The sequence below is a fragment of the Hippocampus zosterae genome, chromosome 10, assembly GCF_025434085.1.
Source record: "Hippocampus zosterae strain Florida chromosome 10, ASM2543408v3, whole genome shotgun sequence".
Taxonomy (NCBI): Eukaryota; Metazoa; Chordata; class Actinopteri; order Syngnathiformes; family Syngnathidae; genus Hippocampus; species Hippocampus zosterae.
In genome coordinates, this window is record NC_067460.1 from 7386235 (window position 1) to 7413166 (window position 26932).

The 26932-nt window shown below is 43.0% G+C and overlaps 3 protein-coding genes across 4 annotated transcripts in view; 1 reads left to right on the forward strand and 2 right to left on the reverse strand.

The window, feature by feature from the left end:
- ap1s3a (adaptor related protein complex 1 subunit sigma 3a) overlaps positions 1-1483 on the forward strand; it is a 95285-nt gene extending 93802 nt beyond the window's left edge. For both annotated transcript variants that reach the window (XM_052079120.1, XM_052079122.1), the window contains 2 exons: positions 971-1108; positions 1216-1483. In XM_052079120.1, coding sequence (XP_051935080.1) covers positions 971-1108; positions 1216-1251 — 174 coding nt within the window. In that variant the 3' untranslated portion in view covers positions 1252-1483. The remainder of the gene's footprint in view (positions 1-970; positions 1109-1215) is intronic.
- psmd2 (proteasome 26S subunit ubiquitin receptor, non-ATPase 2) overlaps positions 1-26932 on the reverse strand; it is a 266709-nt gene that overhangs the window by 71438 nt on the left and 168339 nt on the right. The window lies entirely within an intron of this gene.
- On the reverse strand, positions 3240-6988 carry scg2a (secretogranin II a). Its single transcript, XM_052078933.1, has 2 exons — positions 6879-6988; positions 3240-5235 (listed from the first exon to the last, which is right to left on the reverse strand). The coding sequence occupies exon 2, from the start codon at positions 5225-5227 to the stop codon at positions 3431-3433; it is 1797 nt and encodes a 598-aa protein (XP_051934893.1). The 5' UTR covers positions 5228-5235; positions 6879-6988; the 3' UTR covers positions 3240-3430.

The following is a 26932-nucleotide window of genomic DNA, read 5'->3' on the forward strand; positions in this document are numbered from 1 at the left end:
TCGTTTCAGAAAGAAAGCACAATGTCTATGCAGGATGCATCTGTTCTATTGTTAACTCCTGAGATTGGACGTTATCGGAAAAAAGGCTTCGTGTAACATTCCACTGTCCTTCTTGAAGGCTGTGTTGCATTCAGCAGTAGAAATACGACTTTTCCTTAGACAATGGTTAACATCTTCCAAGGTATAGCACATGCAGAGTTTTTGTCCCACAGTAATTCGGATTTAAATTGCTGGAGTTGCTAGAATGGAATAAAATCCATCCATCCATCCATTTTCGGAACCACTTAATCCTCACTAGGGTCGCGGGGGGTGCTGAAGCCTATCCCAGCCTTCTTCGGGCAGTAGGCGGGGGGGACACCCTGAACCGGTTGCCAGCCAATCGCAGGGCACCAGAGACAAACAACCATGCGCGCTCACACTCACACCTAGGGACAATTTAGCGTGTTCAATCAGCCTGCCATACATGTTTTTGGAACGTGGGAGGAAACTGGAGCACCCGGAGAAAACCCACGCAGACCCGGGGAGAACATGCAAACGCCACACAAGGAGGCACGTCGACTTCACAGTGCAGAGGTATCGGGTTAAATTCCAGCTCCGGCCTCCCTGGCTGATTGAGCAATCTTAATCGTCTCTAGGTGTGAGAGTGAGCGTGAATGGTTGTTCGTCTCTGTGTGGTCTGTGATTGGCTGGCAAACAGTTCAGGGTGTCCCCAGTCTACTGCCCAAAGGCAGCTGGGATAGGCTCCGTCACGCCTTGCGGCCCTCATGAGCATAAGCAGATCAGAAAATGGATGGATGGATGGATGGATATATGATATGTGCGTCCGTGTGTGTGTCCGTGTGTGCGTGTGTGCGTCCGTGTGTGCGTCCGTGTGTGTGTGTGTTTGTGTGTGTGTGTGTCTTCACAGTTGAGTTCTAAAACACTTACAGTCCAGTGTATGTTACATTGTTATTTTTCGCCGCATCATCAGGTGTGTGAGCTGGACATTATTTTCAACTTTGAAAAGGCGTATTTCATCTTGGATGAATTCTTAATGGAGGGAGAAGTGCTCGAAACCTCCAAAGCGGCCGTGGGTGTTTCTCTACAGGAGGCTGATGCACTTCAAGAGGTACAAGAGGCTTTCACACACCCTCGTGAACGTAGGCTTGGAGAGAAGTGACTCATGTGAACCTTCAGTGTAACATTTTTTTTGTGTGTGTTTGTATGTGATTACAGACAATGGAGGAATATATGAACAAACCTTCTTATTAATCCATAATAAGAAAGTGACTTTTCACATCTCAGGACTTAAACCAGAAGATTTAAATCTGTGCAATATTTTCACTTTGTCATAAACTGCAAAGAGTGCTGCTGTAAATTGGCCTTTTTTAATATCTGCATGTATGCTTACTGCAATGTCTCCAATTTAGTTTTAAAATGCAGCTAAATCAAGAATGTTTGTTTTCTAGGGAACAAATAAAGAAATATCAATATCTTCACAAAATGTATTTGTATTCCTTTGCTTCTTGAGAGGAACAAAATATGATTAAATAAAAACTCTCAGAATGGTATCCTCGCTTTGCACCACTGCCAAGTAGATCTATATTCATCAGCAAAACGTTCAATAGATAGGCAGCATTGTAGGCAAGTGGTTTAAACTCCTGCCTCAGACTTCTGAGGTTCTGGCTTTGAATCTGCTTGGCCTTCCAATGTTGACTGTTCATGCTCTCATGCAGTCCTGCTTCCTTCTTAAATTCATTAAATAGTCTTATAGTTGTGGAAGTGTGTGTGTGAATGCTTGTTTATTTGTCTTGTGATTTGCTGGTTTGTTCAGCTGAGGGAGGTTCCAAATCAGCCACAATTTTGATCGGGTCAGCAGTGTTGAAAATAGATTAATGGTTTGTTAAAACAATACTGCTTGACTTATTTTTATATGCAGAGGGACCTTGTGCTTTGGTTCTGAGTGTATCTTCAAGAAGCAATACAATGCATTGCATTCAGAAGTGCTTTCCAAGTCCTAAATGAATTAATTCCAGTGTATTGTGCCAGTGTCTGAGAATTTATTTGCAATCTAACAACATTACACATCATCTTCTCCAAATAAATATTTTCTCAAAAGCTGTTTATTGTACGGGCGGCCCGGTAATCCAGTGGTTAGCACGTCGGCTTCACAGTGCAGAGGTACCGGGTTCGATTCCAGCGCCGGCCTCCCTGTGTGGAGTTTGCACGTTCTCCCCGGGCCTGCGTGGGTTTTCTCCGGGTGCTCCGGTTTCCTCCCACGTTCCAAAAACATGCATGGCAGGCTGATTAGGCGTGCTAAATTGTCCCTCGGTGTGAGTATGGGCGTGGATGGTTGTTCGTCTCTGTGTGCCCTGCGATTGGCTGGCAACTGATTCAGGGTGTCCCCCGCCTACTGCCCGAAGACGGTTGGGATAGGCTCCAGCACCTCCCGCAACCCTAGTGAGGATCAAGCGGTTCGGAAAATGGCTGTTTATTGTTTGATTTAAAAAAAATGTTGCCAATGAGAGAAAAAAAACAGGACTCAGTAAGGAAAAAATAAAGTCAATGCTTTATTAACCTCAAATATGACCACGTTTAAGAAATAATTACCAACAAACACAAGTGAATCAAGGGGGTCCAACACCAATGTATGTGTGTGTGTCTGTGTGTGTGTGTGTGTGTGTGTGTGTGTGCTGGTGAGTCACATGTATGGGATGTGGAGCAACTGACTCCAATAGTTGTCAGAATACCCATATATCTGCTAATAAATAAGACATTCAGTAAACCTACAGAAGAACCACGGTTGACAGCATTTTTCTTTTTTTTTTAATATTTGAAAATACTTAGTTTTTGTCTCTGTCCACCGCCACCAGCACTATATTTACATGGTAATACAGGATCATCTCAATAAATTAGACTCTTGTTGTCATGTTTCGGTTTGTGACCAACAGGTGGCACTGCAGGGCTCTCCCTGCAGCTGCACACCTGTTGGTCGTTATGTAATTATCTGTATAGAAGGAATCCAGCCCGACCACTCAATGCCGGGTCATTGTTTGTTTGTTTGTGTGTTTGCTACTGTCATGTTTGTTCCGGTCATGGTTAGTTTTTGCTTCAGTCACGGTTTTGTTTGCTACTTTGGATTCTTTTTGTTTTCTGGAGTGTTTGTTTAGGATTGAGTTTTTCTCTGTGTTTAATACAATCTTTCAAGTACACCCTGCTCCTCCCTCCTGCCCTGCTTTTTGGGGTCCACCACCACCACCAAATTTGCTAGAATTTGGCCTTGTAAGAATTGTTTTTATGGGTCCGATTTGTACGATGCATGAGTTTCACTTGTTGAATTGAACTGATGCAAAAAAAATAACGTGTACAATATTCAAATTTATCGAGATGCACCTGTATACTATATATATACATATATATATATGTATATATATATATTTTTGGTCCTGATTCAAATACCATCGATCGCCTTGACTTGACTCTCAGTGTCCTCAGTTTCCGGGTTGAAGTAACTCATCAATTTCATCACCGCTTCATTATCAAAGCTTTGTGTGTTGTCGCCTCTCTCGCCGTCCTCAGACTGTCTCTTTTTATTCAGCTCTTTATCTGAGTCCATTTGATCCAAATACTCCTGCATGGCCTGTTCGAATGAGCCTGCCGCGCTCTGCCCCGCCTCGTCCCGCTTTTGGCTGGCCTTGCCGTAGCGGCGGCCGGGATAGCGCGCCAGCATCTTAGCCGCCAGATAGGTCGCCAGCTCGCCGTCTGTCGTGTCGTCAGAGTCCTTTGCTTTGCTGTGAAAGAAACGTCGATGCGTTTGAGCGGAGTCCCCCGTGCGCCCCACTGACAGAGCATGAAGTCGTGACGCAGGGCTTCTGTACGGCTTCCTGGCGGGAGTTTGCTCTCGGTTCTGCGTGTTGCCCAAGCCTAGGATGTTGAGGATGGCTTCCCTCTGCAGGTTTTTGGGGCTGCTCTTTCTGGCAGGAAGGCGTCTGCTGTAGAATTTAGTTTGTGGAATCTTGTACATCATCTTCGAGGGTGTTTTCCAGAGTTCATTTTTGTCTCTGCTCTCTTGCGTTTCTCCTGTCTTGAGCATATCCAGGAGATCCTCAGGCGGAATTTGGTATTTCTGGGAGATTTGAATGAGCTGATAGATTAGCCGTGGGTCAATGTTATCTCTGTACCGATCTACTCGCCTCTCAACCCTCTCGTTCTCCTCTTCTTCTATTGCTCGCTTCTGCTCCTCCTCTTCTGTTCTCTCCAACATCTTAAGAAGGTAGTAGTCGACCTGGTCTGGATCATTTGACCTTCTAACCGGATACCTTTCATTCTCATCCTCATCCACCTCTTCGTCATCATCGACATAATCGAGGTTCCGGTCCGCCGAGTGTTTGTCTTCCTCCTCCTCGTTTTGCTCTTCCAGTGGACCCCAGTCTGTAAGGTCCTCACCTTCATCGTCGTATACCACGTTTCTCAGATTGAACAGATCTTCCCCTTCTTCCTCCTCTTCCTCTGTGTCATCCTTTTCATCTTGTCGTTTTTGCACTTCTGTCTCGCTGGTAAACTTGTCCAGTTCGTCAAAGACTGATTGCAATGTTGCAAGGTTTTGAGGAGTGTACTTCTCCTCGACGTTCTCATTGGTGCGTTTGTAGGGACTCTCGTGATCGTCGTCCTCATCCTCTTCATCGCCCTCACCTTCTTCATCATTCTCAAACATTATGGGCAACTTCTGGCGAGGCATAATGCCCTGTTGCTTCGGCACCTTGGGGTACATGCTACCCTTCATGTCACTACCTCCGAATGAGGAAGGAAGAAGCAAAGTGGGCTCGGAGGCCTTTTCGGTTTGCTGTAGAGTGCTGAGTACGGCCTGGAGCAGCTCCTCGCTCTTATCCTCGCTTCTCTCCTCATCCGCATCATCTTCCTCGTCATTTTTAGCAGGTGCCGTGTTGGGAGCCAGTCTCAGCATGGCGCGCGCCCTCTGAGCATCGTCCAAGTGGTGACCGGAGTTCCCTGTGGGGAGAAGCGGCTTCTGCGGCGAATCTGTTCTCTGACGAAGGCTTTCGATGTACTCCAAGGCTTTGATCATGTCAGCATTAGGTGACTGGGGCGCGTCAGATTCACTCTCCCGCAGTCGATGCTCTCGGAGAGTAGCCCCGAGAATAGAGCAAAGACACAGAGTGAGAAAGAGAAGCTGGGCTAAATAGAAGAGGGAAGGTTTGCCTCTAGTGGTATTGCAGAGGAATGGCAGCATCGTGAAACCTACAGAAGAGAGTTAAAGATGCACACATCAGTAATGAGCTTTAAGAGAACACAATCAGGTGGTTTGGTCATGTACGGCCCCAAAATCGCTTTTAGAGCAAAAATATTTGTCTTTGTGGGAGGTCTGCACCGCTGTGGGAGTGGTCACAGCCTATTTCAACCATGACCAATTAAAGTGGCTCCTTTCATTCCCTTTAAATGCAGCGTGCTAGCCGTGCACTAGAGTCTTGAAATGGAGGAAGCACATTTGTGCCGTGAACTTGGAGACTACCCCCTCGCCACAGTGGATGTGCTGGTTTTCGTGCCATGGCACAGATGTGCTGTCCCAAAAAAATCGAGCCTTTTAATGTTTGTCAAAACGTGGTTAGCTAACTTGTGTAGCTATAAACCCTCCTTCACCAAATACGCGTAATTTTACTGTACAGATATGTATACACTGTAGTGTAAAAAGCTCATATTCAACCTACACAAGGTCCTTGGCCAAAAAAAAGCACACTATGACAAATGGATGGGTGGAAAATGTATCTTGTCCATGTGCTGATCCTCTCTTGTAGCTAAATAGGTTTACCAAAATATTGAACTCCCTCAGTAAATATCTCAGTATGATGCAGTGTAATTTACCAATACTAAACTACAAGCACAGGAAGCTATTCATAATGATCATGCTGTTCATTAAAATGAATAACTATCTTATTAATAAGTGCAGTAGCATTAATCAGACCCGAAAATGGTTCTATTGACTATGAATGTATTTGGAAAATGAACGCATTTGATGCAGCTTTTGTCCAAGTAAGAGAATATGCAGATGTTATACTGATATGACAAGTGATGCAATGTACAAACAACCTCTTCATTATGTTAGGCAGTCAATGTTCGTCACGAAAATATGAGCAGAAAAATTGCTGTTGAATGTCTGAGAATATTTGTTGTATGTATTCATCTTTTTTTCCGTGTGCTGCTTGAGAATAATGATTTATGATTACAAAGTATGATTAGGATTGGTTAGCGCCGCTGTGATGCTATCGCTGCCGCCTGTTGCTTCTTATCTGAGGATCACATCCTGCAGCAGAATAGCAGCATTCAGCTCCCTCTACAAATCTCATTAGTCGGTAAATTGATGCTCACCGTGAGTCACGGCCCCGTTGTCAAGGCAATCCAGTAAGAGTAATGTTCCCGCAAAAGCCACATTTATGCGCAAACCCTTTTAAACGGCAATCATCACTCACTATTACCAGCACACAGCAATTTGAATAAGTAATGCTGGGTCTGTAGGAAATGTCCCTCTGTTCATAACAACCTGTTTCGAACCGACAACCGGTCATGGCATTTTATGTTAAAATCTTTACCGGTTCCTAAATCTGATGAAGTCTTGAATAGCTCTTCTTGTGTAAATTGCGAACTCGCAAGCACAGAAAAGCAGTGAGCAGTGACCAAAAGGAGCGATGATAAAAAGGAAATAATTGAACGAGACATGCACGCGTGCCAACAAAGACAACAACATCAGAGCATCAGGTTGGCGAACAGCTGCCCAAGAAAAAAGGCTGAAAATAGAGAATAATTAAAAACACAAACTCTCACATTCTTCGCAAGATGGAGAATATGTGTGGGCTCACCAATGTCACGACTGAAGAAGAAATTCTTACCTTTTTGGACTTAGTTTACGTGGACTGTGTTGTTGAGCGGTTTGAGCATCTCTGTCCTCAGCGTGAATGTGCGCTCAGCACCGCGGACAGCTCCACATACAATGAGACACACCGAGCACGTGATTCGTACGTCAGAGAAAGCTGGAGGCACAGGCGCATAGTCACACACGCGCAGGTTTTTTTTTTTCAAGTCTGCAAAATCTAATTGCTTCTAATTTTGAATTTAGGGCCATGACTAAAAACACTTATATTGTGTTAACCTACCGTGGGATAAATATCCAACAATATTTGTGTACCATGTCAGAAGCGATCATGTCGGGTCAAATTTGTCCTTCTGACACATTTTGAAGCATGTGGAAAAAGATAGACGCCTCAAAAGAAATCCCTCATTGGATTACAGAACCAAGATTACTTTGTAGTTTGTGTTTTTTTTAAATGTTGCACTGTAGTCATCTAATGCTACATCCATTTTGAACACTCACTTATGTTATAAATGGTTCCTTGCTTTTATAAATAGTGAACATGATCTGACGCCTTACATCCTTGTCAAGTTTATTAGATAAGACTAGAAGTCATTGGCTTTATGTTGGATGTTATAATATTTTCATACGCCTTGGGGTAGGACTAGATAAGTTTTTTTACTTCATCCTACTCCCTTGAACATAATAACTGTTGAATGAAGACTGATTTCTTTCTTTTTACTTTTTTATCTACCTTATTTTCTGTCAAATTATTACTGTATATGTTTTATGTTCAATAAACAAACAAACAAACAAACAAAAACAAACAAACAATGCAACTGGGATTTTGGATGAAACTTGACTCTTTTACGCCTTGGCAGAGGTTGGTGACCTCTCAGTGCTTCTCTTCATGTTTATTTTTTTATACTAATTGCTGTTGCCATTGACTTATGCTGAAGCTCTGCTGCAACAGTGTGGGACAGACATAGTTAAAAGTCCAGCGATGACTCATGTCCCGACTCCACCAAAGAACCAGATGGGTTGGGGGAAATGATGGAGCGCTGCAGACTGCAGTCTGTGTGTGTATGTGTGTGTGCATCTGTGTGTGTGTATGTGTGTGTGTGTGTGCGCGTATGTGCGTGTGTGTGCGTGTGTGTGTGTGAGTGCGTGTGTGTGTGTGAGCGTGAAAGAAGAAAGAGAGAGAGACCTTAACTTGTAAGCACTCACGCACCCGTGGCCTCTATTTCTGGCATCTTGTCAAGTCTTTTCTGTTACGGATCACTGTGAGTCGCTTCCACTTTCATTCATAAATTCGCCTCCTCGCTGCTTTTGATGTGAGCGTCGGCTATCCCCCAATGACCTGCTTTTCTCATTTTTTAAGCAAGCTTATTCTATCTTAAGACTGTTCACAGCTGGATTGCAAAAATAGATGAAATGCGCCCTTTTAGTTTTTCCGTTTATATTTCTCCTTGCAAATGCTCACAAACAGCAACCACAAGCAAGCTTATAGAATGTGTCCTTCTGAGGTTAGCTGATGACTGCCATCATATGTTGGATATAATTGTAAACTATGCGGGTTCTAAAAAAAAACATTAAAATTGAGTAGTGTTGTACTAAAACATATCCATTTGGAATCACATGCAGTGGTCAAAAACTAAATGTCAGACCCATGTACCCTGTATATACAAAATACAGGATTGTACATGCAAATGCCTTCTTTTAAATTTGCTACTTCTCGATTCATAGATTCATCCATTGATCCTTTTCGGTACCCCACACTAGGATTGAAGGTGTTCGGAAGCCTGTCTCAGCTTACTTTGGGTAACAAGCGGTGTACACCACAGACCGGTCACCAGGCAATTGTAGGTCACATAAAGACAAACAACCATTCACACTCACAATCGGGACAATTTAGAGTGTTCAGTACCTGGAGAAAACCCACATTGACACGGGGAGAACATGCAATCTCCACACAGGAACGTCAGAGCTGGAATCGAACCCTGTGAGGCCGATGTGTTGATGTGCTAGCCAGTCGACCACCATGCCATCTTTACCAGTTATTTCTCCCCGGGCCTGCGTGGGTTTTCTCCGGGTACTCCGGTTTCCTCCCACATTCCAAAAACATGCATGGCAGGCTGATTGAAGACTCTACATTGTCCCTAGAGTGTGAGCGCGGATGGTTGTTCGCCTCTGTGTGCCCTGGGATTCGCTGGCAACCGGTTCAGGGTGTCCCATGCGTACTGCCCGAAGACAGCTGGGATGGGCCCCAGCACCCCCCGACACCTTGTGAGGATAAGCGGATTGGAAAATGGATGGATGGATACTGCAAGGTAAGTACTGGTACTTGCAGCGTGTATACTGTATATGTGCCAGTTAGTGTACCGGTAAGTATAATAACTTCACTGTGTAACTTTTACATGTATATGGACTAATGGCCATCGCATACATACTTGTTACTACATCGTCAACATTCACTCGCTCTGCCTCTTTGCTCTGCTGTCGGCGAATTTGTTAATTTGTGTTTAGATTAGCGAAGATTTAAGGTTCAAATGAATTAGAATCCCAGAAAACACCTCAATCACAACCAGACCATCTTGTGAACAACAGCTAACAAAGATGGTTTGAGAAAAAAACAGAAAGACTGATGACAGTTCAAGGGGAATTTGTCCAGTCACCATCTGTAAACTGCTCTAATGGATTACTTGTAGTCTTGTATAAAGTATGTGAAAGAAATACTTAAGGAAAAATATCTTCACTGAAAAGCATCAAGTCATTTTTTGGCGTTAAATCTACTTAAGTGATAGACAACATGATCAGTTAGAATTTCACTTCTGTTTGCATTTATTTCAATTAAATGTTTATCTATTGAATGTATTTCAGTGGTGTTGTCGTTAAAGTTCTTCATGTTGGCTAATGAGCAAAGTTAGTCCGTCTATCACCCTACGTGGGCGTCCGGCAGCCTCAAGCAGCAAGAAGCGACAGAGAGATACAGACTCAGACAACCCGTGCGCACACATGAAAACTTCCTGATTATCTGTGTCTCGTTTTCATGACCTCTCCTTTTGCTGGCATCCTATCACTTCAGTAGAGATGGGACTATTCTTCTGTTTTGTGCTCCGCGGTTCAGGCATTATATCATTCAATCAATCAATAAGTCGCAGTGAGTCACCATCAACAAATTGACTGAGCATGCGTTGAAAAACTCAGTATCGGGATGCTAATTATGTAAATCTGCCACATAGTGACATCACAAATTGGAACAGCTCGCTCACAAACAGATTTTCAATAACAGACAGACAACAAAACATTTACCAACGTTGCTTAATTTCACACTTAACGGTTGGGCACGGGGCCCAGAACCCCAACTACGTGTGTACAAGCAATTAAAAAGTCAAATTTCCACAGAATATCCACCTTAAAATGTACAATCCAGGCAGCCTCATTCCACTCCCCACGTGACTAACACACATCATTCTCCACCCACTCAATATTATTTTGCGCATGTCAAGGTGGAGCTGTCTCGCTAATTGCTTGTGGGTTGTGCCTGTGGCAGGATTACTGGCTGAAAAATAAAATCTATTAACAACTCACTTCCACTCCTACTGCCTGCGCAATAAAAGTCATTTACCTCTTCTGTGCTCGTGGAATAAGTTTCTTAAAGCACAACAGAGTTTCTTTCCCACATTGCCGAGTGTGGTGCGACAGTTTGAAGGGGCACGGCTCCCGTAGGATGCTTTATTTAAGAGTCCAATTCAGTACCGGAAGTGGTGCATTCACTGCTACTTTATTTCTCGTTTTCATGACAATGCACTTGTGTGACGGTCTGTTGGACTTGCACTCTCTTTTGTCAATAAATACTAACTTGGTCTTCCTTCATAAAAATATAATATAAACAAGAATAGTGATGCAGAAGAAGAGGATATAAACCACACTGATTGCTGAGTCACTGTGAGATCAATCACTCGGTGAAAATGCTGACAGACAAATTAAAGATGGAACCCTCACTCCTATTGTATCCCATTTATATTTACTCCAGACAACTTGGCACACTTACGGCTAATCAACATTTTTCAAAAAGTTGGTCCCGACTGAACAATTTGCACTGTGGATTTTACGATGCCTGAGGTTAACTAAGCAGTTTTTCATATCAGTACAGTGAAACTCCTCTACAACGAAACCTACATGGGCAAAAATACCCCCGAGTGTGAAAAAAAATCTTCATGCATTAACACCATTCCCACTTTCCTGCCCCCCATCCAATGAAAAAAAAACCCATGTTTCGTTATACTAAATCTTTTTCTCTGCTCTTGCCTCATGACGAGATCACTACAACAAAGTCTGATTCAACAGCGACCTTAACTGCTTCGTTCGGAAACAGCAACAGCAACCACCAGACTTGTTTACACATGCGCTGTAGTCCAGGAAGTATTTGTTATTGTTAGTCTCAGGCACAGCAAGAACGTTGCATTGCTAAAATGGCTACAAAATGGACTTTTGGATGTCAAGCAACAAAGACAAGAAAAGCTCTGATGCTGGAAGAGAGGATAGGTGAGTACAGCTCAAATATTGAAGTCCATTTTGCATGTTCTGAATTATAATTTAGGCTTCACTTTCTGGCAGATGACGCTCATAAAAAAAAAAAACAATTAAAAAAAATCGTAATATGATTTTTTTTAATAGGAAAATAGCACTCTATTTTTTTGTGTTTCATAAAAACAAGTACAATTGTTAGCACAATCAGATACAGTGTAAAGAAATAGAATTGTTTGTGCACAATGATAAATTAATTGCTGCTACCTCAGCTGTGAGCAACTTGGCCACTGAGGGGCAATAAAATGAAGACCGAATGACAGTTTCACAACTTCACTAAGTAAGCCAGTAAGTAGCAGTAATGATGATCATTTTTCACAGAGTTTAAAAAATACCGTATGTTCCCATGACTGTGAGTGTTACTATAATGTCTGTCTATGCGTGTCGCTGCAGCGTTTGCGTTCAAATATACATTCCTTAAAGCATGTGTGTCAAATCAAGACCCGCAGGCCAGATCTGCCCGGCCACATCATTTTATGAGGCCAGCGAAAGCAAATCGAGCGTGTCGAGTTCCATGTGGCTTGCTAAATTCTGAACCAAAATTTCAAATTGTCATATGTAATCCACAACAGTCATTATTCTTTACTTCTGATTTTAAAATTAGTCATCCATCAATTTGTTGTGCGCTGTGTATGTAATATGTGGAGGCGATGAAACATTTATATGGTTTCCCAAAATTCATAATGGCCCTCCAAGGGAAACCGGAACAACAATGTGGCCCGTGACAAAAATGAGTTTGACACCCCTGGCATAAAGAAATACAACACCACCACGAGGATGCTATGTGTTAACCCATCTATAGAAATTCCCATTTTGTGTTTGCATTAGTGAGGCTTGCACAGGAGTGGCATAAAACAGCATGGAGTTCTCGGCCCAAAGAAATACTAGTCTAAAGTCTTGCTTACTTTTTGTCACCAAATTTTAAGGTGCTCCGGGGGCAGAAAATGCCCTCGGCTGGCGGGATATTTAGCAAGGTGAAACTAGACTTGTGCTCGCATGAACATCAAGATGCACTAGTTTTAAAACAGAGAACATGTGTGCCAATCTATGAAAATAGACTCTGGTTTTGTCTTTCTCCTTGTGAGTCTTGAGCTATTGTTGGAGTCGTATAGTGTGGTCTTAGGTAGCTCTGGTTGTCACTCTATGTTGCTGGCATAGAACACGGATACATTCTTTGCAGTAAATATTTTCTGGATTTATTCAATTAAACAGCATTTCTTGCGGCACATGATGATCTCTCACCACACGCGGCACTGTTTGGAAATCACTGGGGTAGTTAGCTTGGTTGCAATGGATTGTCCTTCAAGTGTGGAGCCTGACACAACAGTCCGAGAATCTAACCATAATAAAATTGTTTCTTTTATGCAGGAATGGGGATGTAGTGGGAAGAAAAAATAATCCATACATATTTCTAACCACTTGTCATCATTAGGATGACTTAAGTATTTTATTTTATTTTATTTTATTTGCGGGTAGGAGAAACATTGCCCTCTGTTGCAAGGTAGCTAAATCATCTGTTACGGGTTGTTTTTGTGAGTGCAGAAATTTGGATACAGATTTTGAAGTGGATCGAATAACATTTTGGTGGAGTACCAATTGTGGCAGAGGTTATGTTGGAGCACTATCTAAATAGAATTTTGTCATCTATGCTGCTGGAGGATACTGGGCTCTCCTATCCATGCTGCTCCATAATGTGCGTTTGTCCCCTGGCAACTGACCAGCTGCTCCCCATTCATTACCACCAGGCTTGACAGCCAATAATTCTGTTCCTTAATGCAGGTTTTCAGAGACCTGGCAACCATAACGATCAAGGAGGGGAGGGAGGGGGGATAGAGGCTGTGAATGGGTCTGAAGCAGTTGACGTCACACTCTTTTCTTTTGTTTGTGTGCGTGTGTGTGTGTGTGCGTGCGTGCGTGTGTGTGTGTGTGCGCGTGTGTGTGTGTGTGTGTGTGTGTGTGTGTGTGTGTGTGTGCATGTGTGTATGTGTTAAAAGGTGTGCACATCCATTTCTGCTCTTCTGTGAGATGTGAAAACAGATTCGGTCAGAGTCAGATCATTTATCATCCATCGAGGAGGACAAGCAAAAGGGTAACAACGTCATGTGTCACTCTTGCATAAAACTAAAAAATATTAAGTTATGCCGTTTCCTGCCAATATGTCTTAAAAGGGCGAATGATTTCAAAATGGGCTAGAATGTGGAACCCAACCATTTCTTCTCTTTCTTCTCAACGGGTTGCTATTTTGAAATGAACATTTCAAGAAGTTTGGCTTGTGTAACTGCACTCTCAAGATTCATTTACATGTTGTTTTGTTGTTCTAATGAAAAGACATCCTGCCTGCAGGAATAACTGATTTGTAAGTGTGACTCATTTGCTGACACTTTGTGAGGAGAATACAGCACCCACAATCAGAGCACTTTAGTTGTTTTGGAAAATGTACTTGGCAAGGCCACTCATCCTCTTATATATGACGAAGACCGAGTGCTCACATGACCTTCGTGAATGGAGTGACCGACCATTGAAATTTTGCATGACTACGGTAATGTACGGAACCAACGATGAAAAGAACATTCTCGCCACATGCTGCCTGGTTATAACAGACGAGACATTTTCGTTTTGCGTGATCAAGTCCAAGATACTGCTACTCATTAATTGAATATTCTCTCATTTTGATTGGGGTCTTTTTCTCCCAAAAGAAGCAATAGTGGAGTCAGCACGTCTTGGGTTCTGATCATTGTTCAAACAATTACTTTGAATTGGAAAATGGTTGTAGGGCTAAAATGGGTTTCAATAATGCTAATGTCAACACAAAGTTTGCAGACAGGCAAGAAAGCAGATTATGTGTAGACCTTCGTTCACTAAAATTAATATTCTCCTTCAGTTATGATCCACATTTGGGTCTATTTTGAGCCCCTCGTCAGCAGTGTTGTTGCAGCACGTCAGCTTTTCGTTCTGCTAATGATAAAATCATGCATATTCAGTTTTTGTGTTATGTTTTAATGTTATGTTTTGAATTCGATGACATTTGCTTTTGTAACTTCATTTGACTTTTTTGTCTCCACCTGTTCGCCATCCGGGTCCCTTGTGTTGAACCAATCAGCTCCCTCAACCCTGTTTGTCTTGTCCATGTGTTTCTTGTTGTCTCATCATTTTGGTTGTATTTACGGTAGTTCCCTGTCTTCTGTCAGTCCTTTCCGGCTCATTGTGTGTTCCTGTAATAGGTCTTTTTTTTTTTTTTTTACTTTGGTTTCATGTGTTCCTACGGACGTTGTTCGTGTATTTGAGTTATTTTTTTTCCAGTGTACACTTGCATGTATTTTTTTTTGGTTGACATATTTTGTTCAGTCCACGGGCCCGGTAGTCCAGTGGTTAGCACGTCGACTTCATAGTGCAGAGGTACCAGGTTCAATTCCAGCTCCGGCCTCCCTGTGTGGAGTTTGCATGTTCTCCCCGGACTTGTGTGGGTTTTCTCCGGGTACATTCCAAAAACATATCTGGCCGTTTCATGAAACACTAAATTGTCCCTAGGTTGTGAGTGTGGGCGTGGATGGTTGTTCGTCTCTGTGTGCCCTGCGATTGGCTGGCAACCTATTCAGGGTCTCCCCCGCCTACTGCCTGAAGACAGATGGGATAGGCTCCAATGCCCCCCGCGACCCGAGTAAGGATCAAGGGGTTTGGAAAATGAATGAATGTTCAGTCCACCCTGCTCCTCCTGCTTTTTGGGTCATCTACCATCACGCGAAACATGACATTTTGCTTAAATTTAGTTTTTTTTTGTTGCCTCTGGCAGCAGATGGGAACGTGTGACAGAGGTGAAACGTTTTCCAAAAAGCGGATGGAGAAAATGAAGGCAGGCTTGTTACTTTCTTCTTCGCCCTCATTTGCTCTGACCGTTGAACTTTAGTGGAAGTTTTATTTGCCTATTGCATGTGTCAGCCCTGTGATTAGTGGGTGATCAGTCCAGGGTGTACTATGGGTTTATTGTGTCTGTAGTGCATGATTTCTATTTGGTATTTTTCCCATAATGCCACTCGTATGCAGACTGGAACCTATCCCAGCTGTCTTCAGGCAGTAGGTGGGGGACACCCTGAACTGGTTGCCAGTCAATCGCAGGGCACATGGAGACGAACAACCATTCGTGCTCACAATCATATCTCGAGACAATTTCGAGTGCTCTGTTAACCTATCATGCATGTTTTTGGAATGTCGGAGGTGCCGGAGTACCAAAATTGACGTCAAATATTTGGTTCAACACCTTACAGATAGCCAGTCATTTCAGTTCTATGTGAAATATGTGCCAAGATTCATTTTTAAAATTGTGTTTTAAAAAACACTTTTGGACATTGTTTTCATCTAAAATTGTTTTTTGTTCCCAAAAAGACGTCAATACTTTTGTGACTTTCCTTAACAGTTCATTGAGCTCTCCAGTGTAGAATTTGTTGAAGCCAATCACCAACCAACCATAAAGATGAAGCAGATATAGGTTATTGACACTGATAAAATGTTAAAATAATAAAACAAACATTAAAATATCTTTGACACTGAAAAATAAATGAGTCCCAATTAGTACCTCCAAAGGAGCTGCCATTTTCTCATGAATTGTAATCTAGAATGTTACTTACTATGAGGAAATGAGCAAGGCAGGATTGAATTGATCAATTTGCTAATATTGTAATAACTGCAGATGATCACGTCAGCAAAGAAACTGATTTATCTAAACCCCACAAGTCAGACTTATTTTGTTCAGAGAAGTGGTGTTATCCCTTGTAAACATGCAATGAGTACTGGTCGTTGATATGATCGGTTGTTTATTAACTATTGTCTTTTTTGCTTTTGCTGTTTCCGTTTTAATTTATCCAGCAACCTGCATTTACGGTGGGTGATTGCGAATGGTTTCTTTAATTCTGAGCCTGAGCCCAGTGGTTGCTAAGTGCCCGGAGAGAGACAGGAAACAGCACCGAGACTGCGGCTGTCTGCTGCATCCATCCTGTCATCCAGCGGCCAGCCAGCGTCAGGAAGCACGGCCAGCATGACTCATAGGTCATATTGTGCTCGCTGTATACGAACAATAAAGTTCAGGGCATTGCAGAGGCAGTGGCACTCTGTCAAATATGTACCTGCTTATAGAAACAGAGGACATGTAATGTGTGCCATAAAAAAAAAATTAACAATAATTTAACAATAGACAGTTCTTGTACAAACAGCATAATGAAGAATTTGCTGATGGCACCATTGCCTCCAAGGAGAACGCATGGTATTATGATATGGACTATATATATATATATATATATATATATATAGAGAGAGAGAGAGAGAGAGAATGAATATATATATATATATATATATATATATATATATATATATATATATATATATATATACACACACACACACACACACACACACACACACACACACACACACACACACACACACACACACACACACACACACACACACACCTCGGGTGGTGTCTGCCCCTCATTCAGCTCGGGTCACAGGCACGACTGTCACCTTTACCTTCCAGGCTCTCTCCAGCTCCTCTCTGAGCCCTTGGTATTTGTCGAGTTTTTCATGTTCCTTCTTTAAGATATCCTTTTTTTTGTCCCACACTGGGGAAATTTACTTTCTGATGTTTCCATCACTTGGGACCGCTACATCCACTACAACGGCTTTCCTCTGCCCTTTATCTATGATCACGATATCTGGTTGGTTCGCCATTACCATCTTGTCAATCTGGATCTGGAAGTCCCACAGGATCTTCGCTCTGTCATTCTCCACCACCTTCGGGGGTGTTTTCCAGTTTGACCTTGGGGTTTCCAGTCCATACTCCGCACAGATGTTTCGGTAGACTATGCCAGCCACCTGGTTATGGCGTTCCATGTAGGCTTTCCCTGCCAGCATCTTACACCCTGCAGTTATGTGTTGGATCGTCTCAGGTGCCTCTTTGCACAACCTACACCTTGGGTCTTGTCTGGTGTGGTATATCTGGGCCTCAATGGCTCTGGCGCAGGGCCTGCTCCTGAGCAGCCAGGATGAGTGCCTCTGTGCTGTCCTTCAGACCAGCCCTCTCTAGCCACTGATAGGACTTCTTGAGATCGGCCACTTCAGTTATGGTCCGGTGGTACATCCCGTGTAGGGGCTTGTCCTCCCATGATGGTCCCTCTTCCAGCGCCTCATCCTCTGTTCCCCATTGTCTGAGACATGCTCTGAGTACGTCATCCGTTGGAGCCTTCTCCTTGATGTATTGAGCTTGAGCATGGAGCTTGGATATTTCATCCTGGACAGTGGCTCTCACACTCACTAGTCCCCGGCTTCCTTCCTTTCGGCTTGCGTACAGTCTCAGGGTGCTGGATTTGGGATGGAACCCTCCATGCATGGTTAGGAGCGTTCAGGTCTTAACGTCCGTGGTCTGAATCTCTTTGTTTGGCCGACTTATTATTCCTGCAGGGTATCTGATCACTGGCAGGGCATAGGTGTTTATTGCCCGGGTCTTATTCTTGCCATTGAGCTGGCTTCTTAGGACTTGCCTCACTCGCTGGAGGTATTTGGCCGTAGCCGCTTTGCCCGAATGACATCCCGATGTCGCTGCTGTAGATCCTGGTTGTGTGGATCAGGGAGTCTATGTCCCTTTCGCTCTTAGCATACAGCTTTATGTCATCCATGTAGAGGAGGTGACTGATTGTAGCTCCATTTCTGAGGCGGTATCCATAGCCTGTCTTGATTACTTGGCTTAAGGGGTTCAGTCCTATGCAGAACAGCAGTGGGGAGAGTGCATCACCTTGGTATATGCCACATTTGATGGACACTTGGGTAAGTGGCTTGCCATTGGCTTCAAGTGCGGTTTTGCACATCCTCATCGAGTTCGCAACGAAGGCTCTTAGCATCCTGTTCACCTTATACAACTCCAAACATTCCGTGATCTGTTCTGTCAACCAGGAGCTGATGTTTGGCTCCTCTGGTATCTCTACCAATGCCCTTCTGTGCTTCGCTCATGTATTGATCCATGTGTCCACTTATCTTAGCCGCTATGATGCCTGACATGAGCTTCCATGTTGTGGAGAGACAGGTTATTGGCCGATAGTTGGATGGGACTGCACCCTTTCCTTCATGATCAGGATCGTTCGCCCTTCGGTTAGCCATCCTGGGTGAGTCCCATCCCTCAGCAGCTGGTTTATTTGTGCTGCTAGGCGCTCATGGAGTGCTGTGAGTTTCTTTAGCCAGTAGGTGTGGACCATGTCCGGGCCTGGTGCTGTCCAGTTCTTCATATCTGAGACTCTTTCCTGTATGTCTGCCACTGTTATGGTAACTGGGATCTGTTCAGGGAGGTTGCTGTGCTCCTCTCTCAGGGTCACCAGCCATTGTGTACTGCTGTTATGTGCAACCTCCTTCTCCCATATGCCCTTGCAGTACCTTTCAGTTTCCAGTCTTGGTGGGTCAGCTCTGTTGTTAGGACCCTGCCACTGAGCGTACACTTTCGCAGGTTGTGTTGCGAACAGCCTGTTTATTCGTCTGGCCTCATCCCTTTCGTGTACTGCTTTAGGCGGTTGATGCCCATCTCCGCTTTGTGGCATCAACATTTCTTTTAAATGTGAAAAATGGTCAACAAACAGCTGATAAAATTAGGAAAGGAAGGCACTGTGCTCAAGATAACTTAAAATAAACACTTGTTTCCGTTTTTATTTAGTTGTTTTAAATTTAACCGTTTAAAGGTAAGGCTATTGAGAATAGATTTTGAATTCAATAAAGGAAGAGGTCGATTATAAATGACATTTTCAACGATTTTGTCAGTGGAATAATCTTGGCAGCCCTAAATAGAGAAAGGCAACCTTTCACACTCACTTTCACTGTCACTGAGTGACAATCGGATCCACTTTGCCGGCACTGAACACAGGTGAGTGACCCACGACACCGTTAGCGCTGCAGTATATCGTCACCTGATTATATTCATTACATCTCAGGGTTTCGGATTCTTACTGGCAAATAGTTTGGTGGAGCATTCAAATTGGCTCAGGCTCTCTGTGTTCGGAACTCTTTGCTATAACGCACACTTTGTTCTCAGTACTAATCAGTTTTCGTCTGGCACGGGAATGTTTCAAACCTGGCTCCTCCGACTTTGAAGCTGAATTTTTAGTCTTCCTAACACTGGTGAATGTATAAATTAGACCAAATCACTCACATCATTTATAAATCTAAGGTATATCCACTTTCTTTTTTCAGACAATTGTTCAGTCTATCAATCTGACGTATGCCGTTACAGCCTGCGCCCCACTTGCTCCTTAGTCGATGACAGTGGTTCTTAACCTGGGTTCGATCGAACCCCAGGGCTTCGGTGAAACGGTCTCAGGGTTTCGACGAAGCCTCTGTCATGGAGGTTAAGGCACACCCAACTCAATATGTCAATTAGTTATGACACGCCCGCTTGGCCATCACTGGCTCGTTCATTTTGTGCACAATTAAGAAAACATATGTTTTGTATACTCATGTCTTGAAATTGTGTTTAATTTGTTTCAGTTTTTAATGTCTTGAATTTGTAAAAAAAAATAAAAAATCATATTTTTATTTTTCACTGATGAAGGGTTCGGTGAATGTGCATATGAAGTGGTTGGGTTCGGTACTTCTAACAAGGTTAAGAACCACTGGTTTATGAACTCCCCCATCATTTCATATCACTCTATGGATCACCACTACTGTTAAAACTGAAAAAGAAAGAAGGTAAAAGCACAACCAACAAAAGTCAGTTGTCACACTTTAAAGCTGCATTTCAGATATTCAGTTTTGTGCTCCATCTTGGCTCACAGTCTTATACCAATAACGCTGTCGCACACATGGTTGTGGTAGAGCACATTCATTGGGGAAAAGTGTTTTATTAGCACTGTCGGCACCAGAATGAGACCTTTTTTTTTGTGAAGTCATATTGATTAACCAAAAAATAAAAACCCAGATCCGACAACTCGAGAGAAAAATGACTGCAATTATAGTGAGTCACTGAAGGGACCAATAAGAGCAAGGAGGGGTGGGTGTATGTTGATGGTGAGGTGTGAGTGCAGGAGAGGCGAAACGTGTGCATGCTAAAGCAGCGTCTGATTCCGTAACTACAATACTGCTCATTTGACTTGCAATCAGTAAAGTTTTTATTGACATTGCTTGACTGTATTTTGACTGCATTTTCTTCAGTTATAAATATGGAATGCAACACTTTTTAAATGATGGCCATTTAGTGTCTGGTTTGGCCAGTAATCACTTCTCACAATCAGGCGTCGTTGGGATATTTAAAGACGCAATGAAATGACTCAACTGCTTTTTTTTTTTTTTTGCCTGAAAATTCTTGGTGGCTCCACAGTGTTTCCCTTTGTGTGACGGTGCTGATGGGAGCCTTGCCAGCTGTCCACGCTGGACTGACTGTACCACCCAATGTGCTAACGTCCGCGGTTAGCTTCCGTGCTTTCGTGCTAACGAGCTAGCGTTTCGTCCATCCCCCTCTTCACGTCGCCAATTTCTACACACGCGCTGCCACCGTGTTTCGCTCTGTTCTTTACTTTCAAATGTGGGAAAGCTTCACACGAGAGAAATGTTGACTTTACTGTTGCTGCTCCTTCTTTCCGCTCGGCAATGCGTAGCAACTCACGTGACGTGACGTCATTCAGTCACACATTCCAGTCACAAATGTCTCCACGACAACGGTGGTTCCCACCTTAAGAATGTGTCCAACGACATATAAATGGGAAAAACTGAAATGAAATGGCCAACCATGTGGATGTACTTCACTTTGAAACAGGTTCTGACTTTGAAACTTGGCTAACCGTCCCTGTTTGAGTGTCTTCAAAAACCAGCATCTGCAAAAACGGTTCCGACCGGTCAATCAAACACATGTGGAATGACCTGGTGTGTGTGGCGATTCACTGCCGGCGGGTGGAACTCTCACTGCACAGGCATGTCCAGAGCAATTGAAAGATAAATTTGAAGTAATTTCCTTCGTAGGGGCCTGATTTTGAGTTATTACGGAAAGCGATCTGCGGATTTTGTATCGGTCTGTTGCGGTAAAGAAGGAGCTGAGCCAAAGGGCAAAGCTCTCAATTTACCAGTTGATCTAAGTTCCAACCCTCATCTATGGTCACGAGCTATGGGTCGTGACCGAAAGAACAAGATCCCGAATACAAGCGGCTGAAATGAGTTTTCTCCGCAGAGTGTACGGGCTGTCCCTTAGAGATAAGGTGAGAAACTCGGTCATCTGCGAGGGGCTCAGAGTTGAGCCTCACTTTCACCTGCCTGGGGAGGTGTTCCGGACATGTCCCACCGGCAGGTGACCCTGGGGATGATCCACGACATGCTGGAGAGACTATGTCGCTCAGCTGGCCTGGTAACGCCTCGGGATCCCCCGGGAAGAGCTGGAAGAAGTGGCTCGGGCAAAAGAAGTCTGGGCTTCCCTGCTAAAGCTGCTGACCCCGCAACCCGACCCCGGATAACCCGTAGAAGATGGATGGATGGATGGCTGGATGGAAATGGATCTCTGTCCCAAAGGTGTGGTGAATGCAACCACTCACTCATACGTACCAACACCCACGCAGGCATACCTGCTGAGCTTGAGTTTGCATATCACCAGGTTCTGCTTGCACAGGACTTCACCCTGGTGCACAGCTGGTATCCATGGAGATCAGAGGCAGTTGTCAAGATGGATCCGTCCTTGTGGCGCAGTTTGCTTGTGCTGTGAGACACAGGGATGCGTGAGGTGCCACACATACTCACACAATTAAGGCCATCAAAGATGGAATGATTAATTTTCTGTTTGTTATGGTGATGCACAGATGATTGACAGATGAGGTCAAACAGGGGTCTCGGTGTACTCTGATGTTTGTCGATAATGATGTGAGTAGGGAATTGGTGGGCGAGAACTTAGTGATGCAAAGGCATGCATTGGCGAGCCGAGGAATAAAGGTCAGATGCAGCTGAACAGAATTTGTGTGGGAATGAGAGAGAGGACAGGGGAATGCGAAGGATACAAGGAGTGGGGGGTGGGGGCGTACATGAGAACATGGGATCATTCAGTCATACCAAAAGGGGGAGTGGAAGTAGCCATGTTGCTTGCTTTGGGGACGTTGGACTGACCAGAAGACAGGAGACGGAGCTGAAGGTGACCGAGTTAAATATCCTAAATTGCTATTGGAGGTGGACAATGATGCATCAGGAGTGATCTTCGGAAGGGACAGCACAGACTGCTAGGTTTGGAGAGAAAATGAGATAACAGGCAGCAAGTGGCCGAGTTAATGCGTCGCATGACGCATGCTTGCGATGGTACTTGTTGGCAATTGAGGGCAGATGCCATTTACAGCAGATATAGTGAAGACAGAGCAGAAGGAAAAGGAAGTCATATAAATATAATCCAGATGATGAGGGGCTCTTTCTCAGATAATATGAGTGACGCTGAGAATGAGTAGCTATTTTATAAACAAGGGCAATTGGAAAAGGGCAACATTTTTCTTTCTGCAAAAAGTTCAGTGCCTCACTTGCAATCATGGAAAATGTCACGGTCAACTTGTCTTAGCGTCTGTCTGCCTTCACGAATATCAAGCTCGCACGTCAATGTGTTTTGATTTGGAGACATTTCTGCAGGACGAGCAAAACTTCATCAGTGTTTTTCGAGCCTGAATACAATGGTGCGTAATCAGTTGTCATTTGCAGCGTTGAGCAGAGAAGATGATGTAGAGTGCAACACGGTGAGGGCAATCTCGACGATTCCCAAATCAAACTGGCTGCGGCAGATACGAGGCATACACTTCAGTTTTGAATTTGAAAATGAAAGTGAAAGTGTCCGTCCCTCATTCAGCTCGGGTCCTCTACCAGAGGCCAGGAAGCTAGAGGGTTCTGCGCAGTATATATATATGAGTTTTGATTACAATTATTTTTTTACAATTATTGTTAAAAAAAAAGTATATAATTGCAAGCATGCCATCTTTCTTTATTTTCTATTTAAACTCACCTCTGGCAAGTAACAGGTGCTGAGTATTTAGAAATATCACCTAAATGCTAGTATTTAGTGCATCCCATATTTGGCTTTTTACCCTGTGCTTATTTGTTTATTTATGGTGCATTTTCAATGAAAACAAAAGAAATGTACATGTGAATACCAAAGAATATATAACTGCTACAATTTTCTGAGAAAAGTGGTGCATGACCTGACAGAATTGAGATTCCACAAGCGTAGACAGAGATAAGAGTTTTGACAAAAAAGATGTTAATTTATAAAAACAAAAACAAACAAACAAAAAAAGAAAGCTAGGCCAACAAAATGCTTGCAAAAGGTAAGGACCAAGAAAAACGTAAATTACTTGTCAACTCAAAGGACAAGGGAATCCAATACGAAAAAAGTACAAACCGAGATATAACAACTAGAACTACTTACCATATTGGCCCGAATATAAGACGGCCCTGATTATAAGATGAGCCCCTCTTTTTCAAGACTCAAGTTTGAAAAAAGACTTTTTGAACACCCCATTAATTTCTATACAGAAAATAATTACAGTACATCTGAAACAAATGATTATAACAATATATTTGAGAGAAAAAGCATGTTATTTTGCCTCATTCGAATCTTAATATCTGAGCATTTAAATATGTAAACTAAAGTGCAATCACATTGGTAAATGAATGGCTTCTGGTTTTTGAAATGTAAATTACATCATAACTTCTCCTCAGCTGTCGGTTAACCTGGCCGATCTTCGACCCACTTTTCTCCAGATTGTCGCTACGTTTCTCCATTTTCTGTTATCTCTTCTATTATTTTCTTCTCTTTTCTTTCTCACTGCTATTTTTTATTTTTCTTCTTCATGCTACCGCTATTTTTATTTTTATTCTTCGTAACAGAGGTTCACTTTGGCCTGGGGGGTCAAGTTCAGCATTCGCTTCATTGATATCTGGCCCCATGTAGCGTCGTGAATGGGTATAATGTCTAGACCCCGAATATACGACGACCCCCACTTTTTCTTTGTCTTATTTCAATGCAAAAAAAACCACAGTCTTATATTTCTGGCCAATACGGTACTTGAAAAATAATTGAAGAAACAAATGTGGCGAGGATCTTTGAGGCAAAAAGTCAAGAACTGATAGAAAAAAAAACCAAGCACTTTAAAACAGAGTTGTGAGCAAGACTGAATAATCCGACAGCCAGTTGCCAGTGTGGCAGAGTATATACAGTTTTGGCATGATGAGTGGCAGGTGAGGCTCATGAGGGAATGCCTACCACTCCCGCCGGAGACTGAATAAAACAAAACAAACAGGACAGGATCAGATGCTATCATTGCTACCCACAACAGTCTGGACACACCACTTTGAAACCATGATTGATTTACTGTACCCTTTTAAGAATGTGGGAACAGAGACAGTAGGCACAGATGCATCTACTCTGTGGAGCCGTTGCTCATGGGTATAAATAACACGGACACTCACTCCCTAGTGAGTTAAACTTTGATAGTCTACATCCTGCTTGGCGCTAATGAGCCGGATGATGATCAACAATAGTTGGAAGGGAAGTGGCTAATATTTATGAAAAACAATGTGCATTTCTAAATTCAATAAAAGAGAGTATTTCAGAGAATTTAGCGTGTAAGTCAGTTTTAGAGCAAAGTCTGTGATCAGGTAGCACAGCAAGGTAATGAGAATAAGGGCCCTATTTTTGTGCAAGTCTACTGTCGCAGAAAGTGTAGTCTAACTGTGTTAATGGGTGGAGTTTTCACTCTTTTGGTAATTTCGGAGAGGGGCACGGTTAGAAATGGCGTTTGTGCCGTTGTGGTACTGAACACAGAGTACCTCACTCAAATCCACTATTATCGTTTTACATCACCTGGTTTAAAGTGAACTATTTTCTGTCACCAAATAGTAGTAGTAATGGTGCATCAAAACTAAAATGCCCTCGGTTCAGTGGAATGCCGAGCATTTTCTGATCCGCTTTATCCTTGCAAGGGTTGTGGGCGTGCTGGAGCCTATCCCAGCTGTCTCCGGGCAGTAGGCAGGGAAAACCCTGGACAGGCTGCCAGCCAATCACAGGGCACGCAGAGACGAACAACCATCTGCTCTCACACTCGCACCTCGGGACAATTTAGAGTGTTCAATCAGCCTGCCACGCATGTTTTTGGAATGTGGGAAGAAACCGGAGTACCCGGAGAAAACCTACGTGGGCTCGGAGAACATACAAACTCCACACAGGAAGGCCAACCTCTGCACTGTGAGGTCGATGCGGCAAGGCTTAGCATGGTCTTCAAAGTTCCCAAATCTGCTAAACTGTACTTGCCCTGGTATGAAAATGACGATGCACCAGTTTTTATGCCAAGCCAAATGCCACCTGTCTATGAAAATTGGCCCCTAAAAGCATAAAAGTAATATATGCACAAGGTCCTTTTGGTCTTTTAGTATTTAGTGCATTTTGCAATGAGAAAGTAATCATTTGAACAATTTCTCCAGGACAGTTGGAGACATGAATAGGGTGGGAATTCAAATTTCAAAGGTCCTCAAGGTCATGCAATTTGGGAAAAAAAGAAAGTTTTAAAAAGGGAAATTAGTCAAATCATTACTGTTTTGTGACTATAAAGATGACATTTGATTGAAAATATACCTTTAAAATATCAGAATATAAATAGTTGAGTTTCTGGAGCACTTGCCCGTGCACTTGATATTTTTGTAGGTTATTTCATGAGCAAGAAATTTTTAAATTGGCAGGAAGGAGTAACACCTCCCACGGACCTAATTAAACTCTGGCCAAACATCTAAATAGTTTCAGGCCTGGATCGGATTTATGACGATGAGTCCCTCAGTCACACCTTTGGACTTTTGTCAAATTCTGTTATAAAATAGCCAGGTCATGAAGTGGGTGGCTTTTCAAAAAAGGACTTTATTCCATATGGACAAATCGCAGCTGGCAATTCATCCAAAATACACAATTTACCATTGTTTTGATGTATTACTATTCATGGTCATTCAATCAAAGTCTTCAGATTCTTTTTTTAATCCATGTAGAACTGCTTTGAGTGGGCCAGTACGCATCAGCACGGAGTACCAGCACCTAACAATTTTAGCCTCTAGCACAAAAGGACTTTTCACGGCGTACTGAGTTTACATGAGCCCACAGTACATTCTCTTGATCTTTTCTGTCTTGCGCTTTGTGATAATCTTACTCATATAGCTGTACAGTAATCCCTCGCTATTATAGTAATTTATCGCGGCTTCAGTGCATCACGGATTTCTTCAAACATATTCATTAAAAAAAAAAAATATATATATATATATATATATAGATATATATATAGATATTTTACCTAGTGTAACCTGCTATACATGTTTTTGGAATGTGGGAGGGAAAAAAAAACCTGAGAAAACCCACACAGGCATGGGGTGAACATGCAAACTCCACAAAGGAAGGTCGGAGACAAACCCATGACTTTTGCAGTGTAAGGCGGATGTGCTAACCGGTCGACTCCCATGCAGCGCGACATGATTCTTTATTCTTTAAATTCT

What these genes read in the sequence shown, in the direction of transcription:
- scg2a (XM_052078933.1), bottom strand. Translation starts at nt 5,227, where the DNA reads ATGCTGCCATTCCTCTGCAATACCACTAGAGGCAAACCTTCCCTCTTC.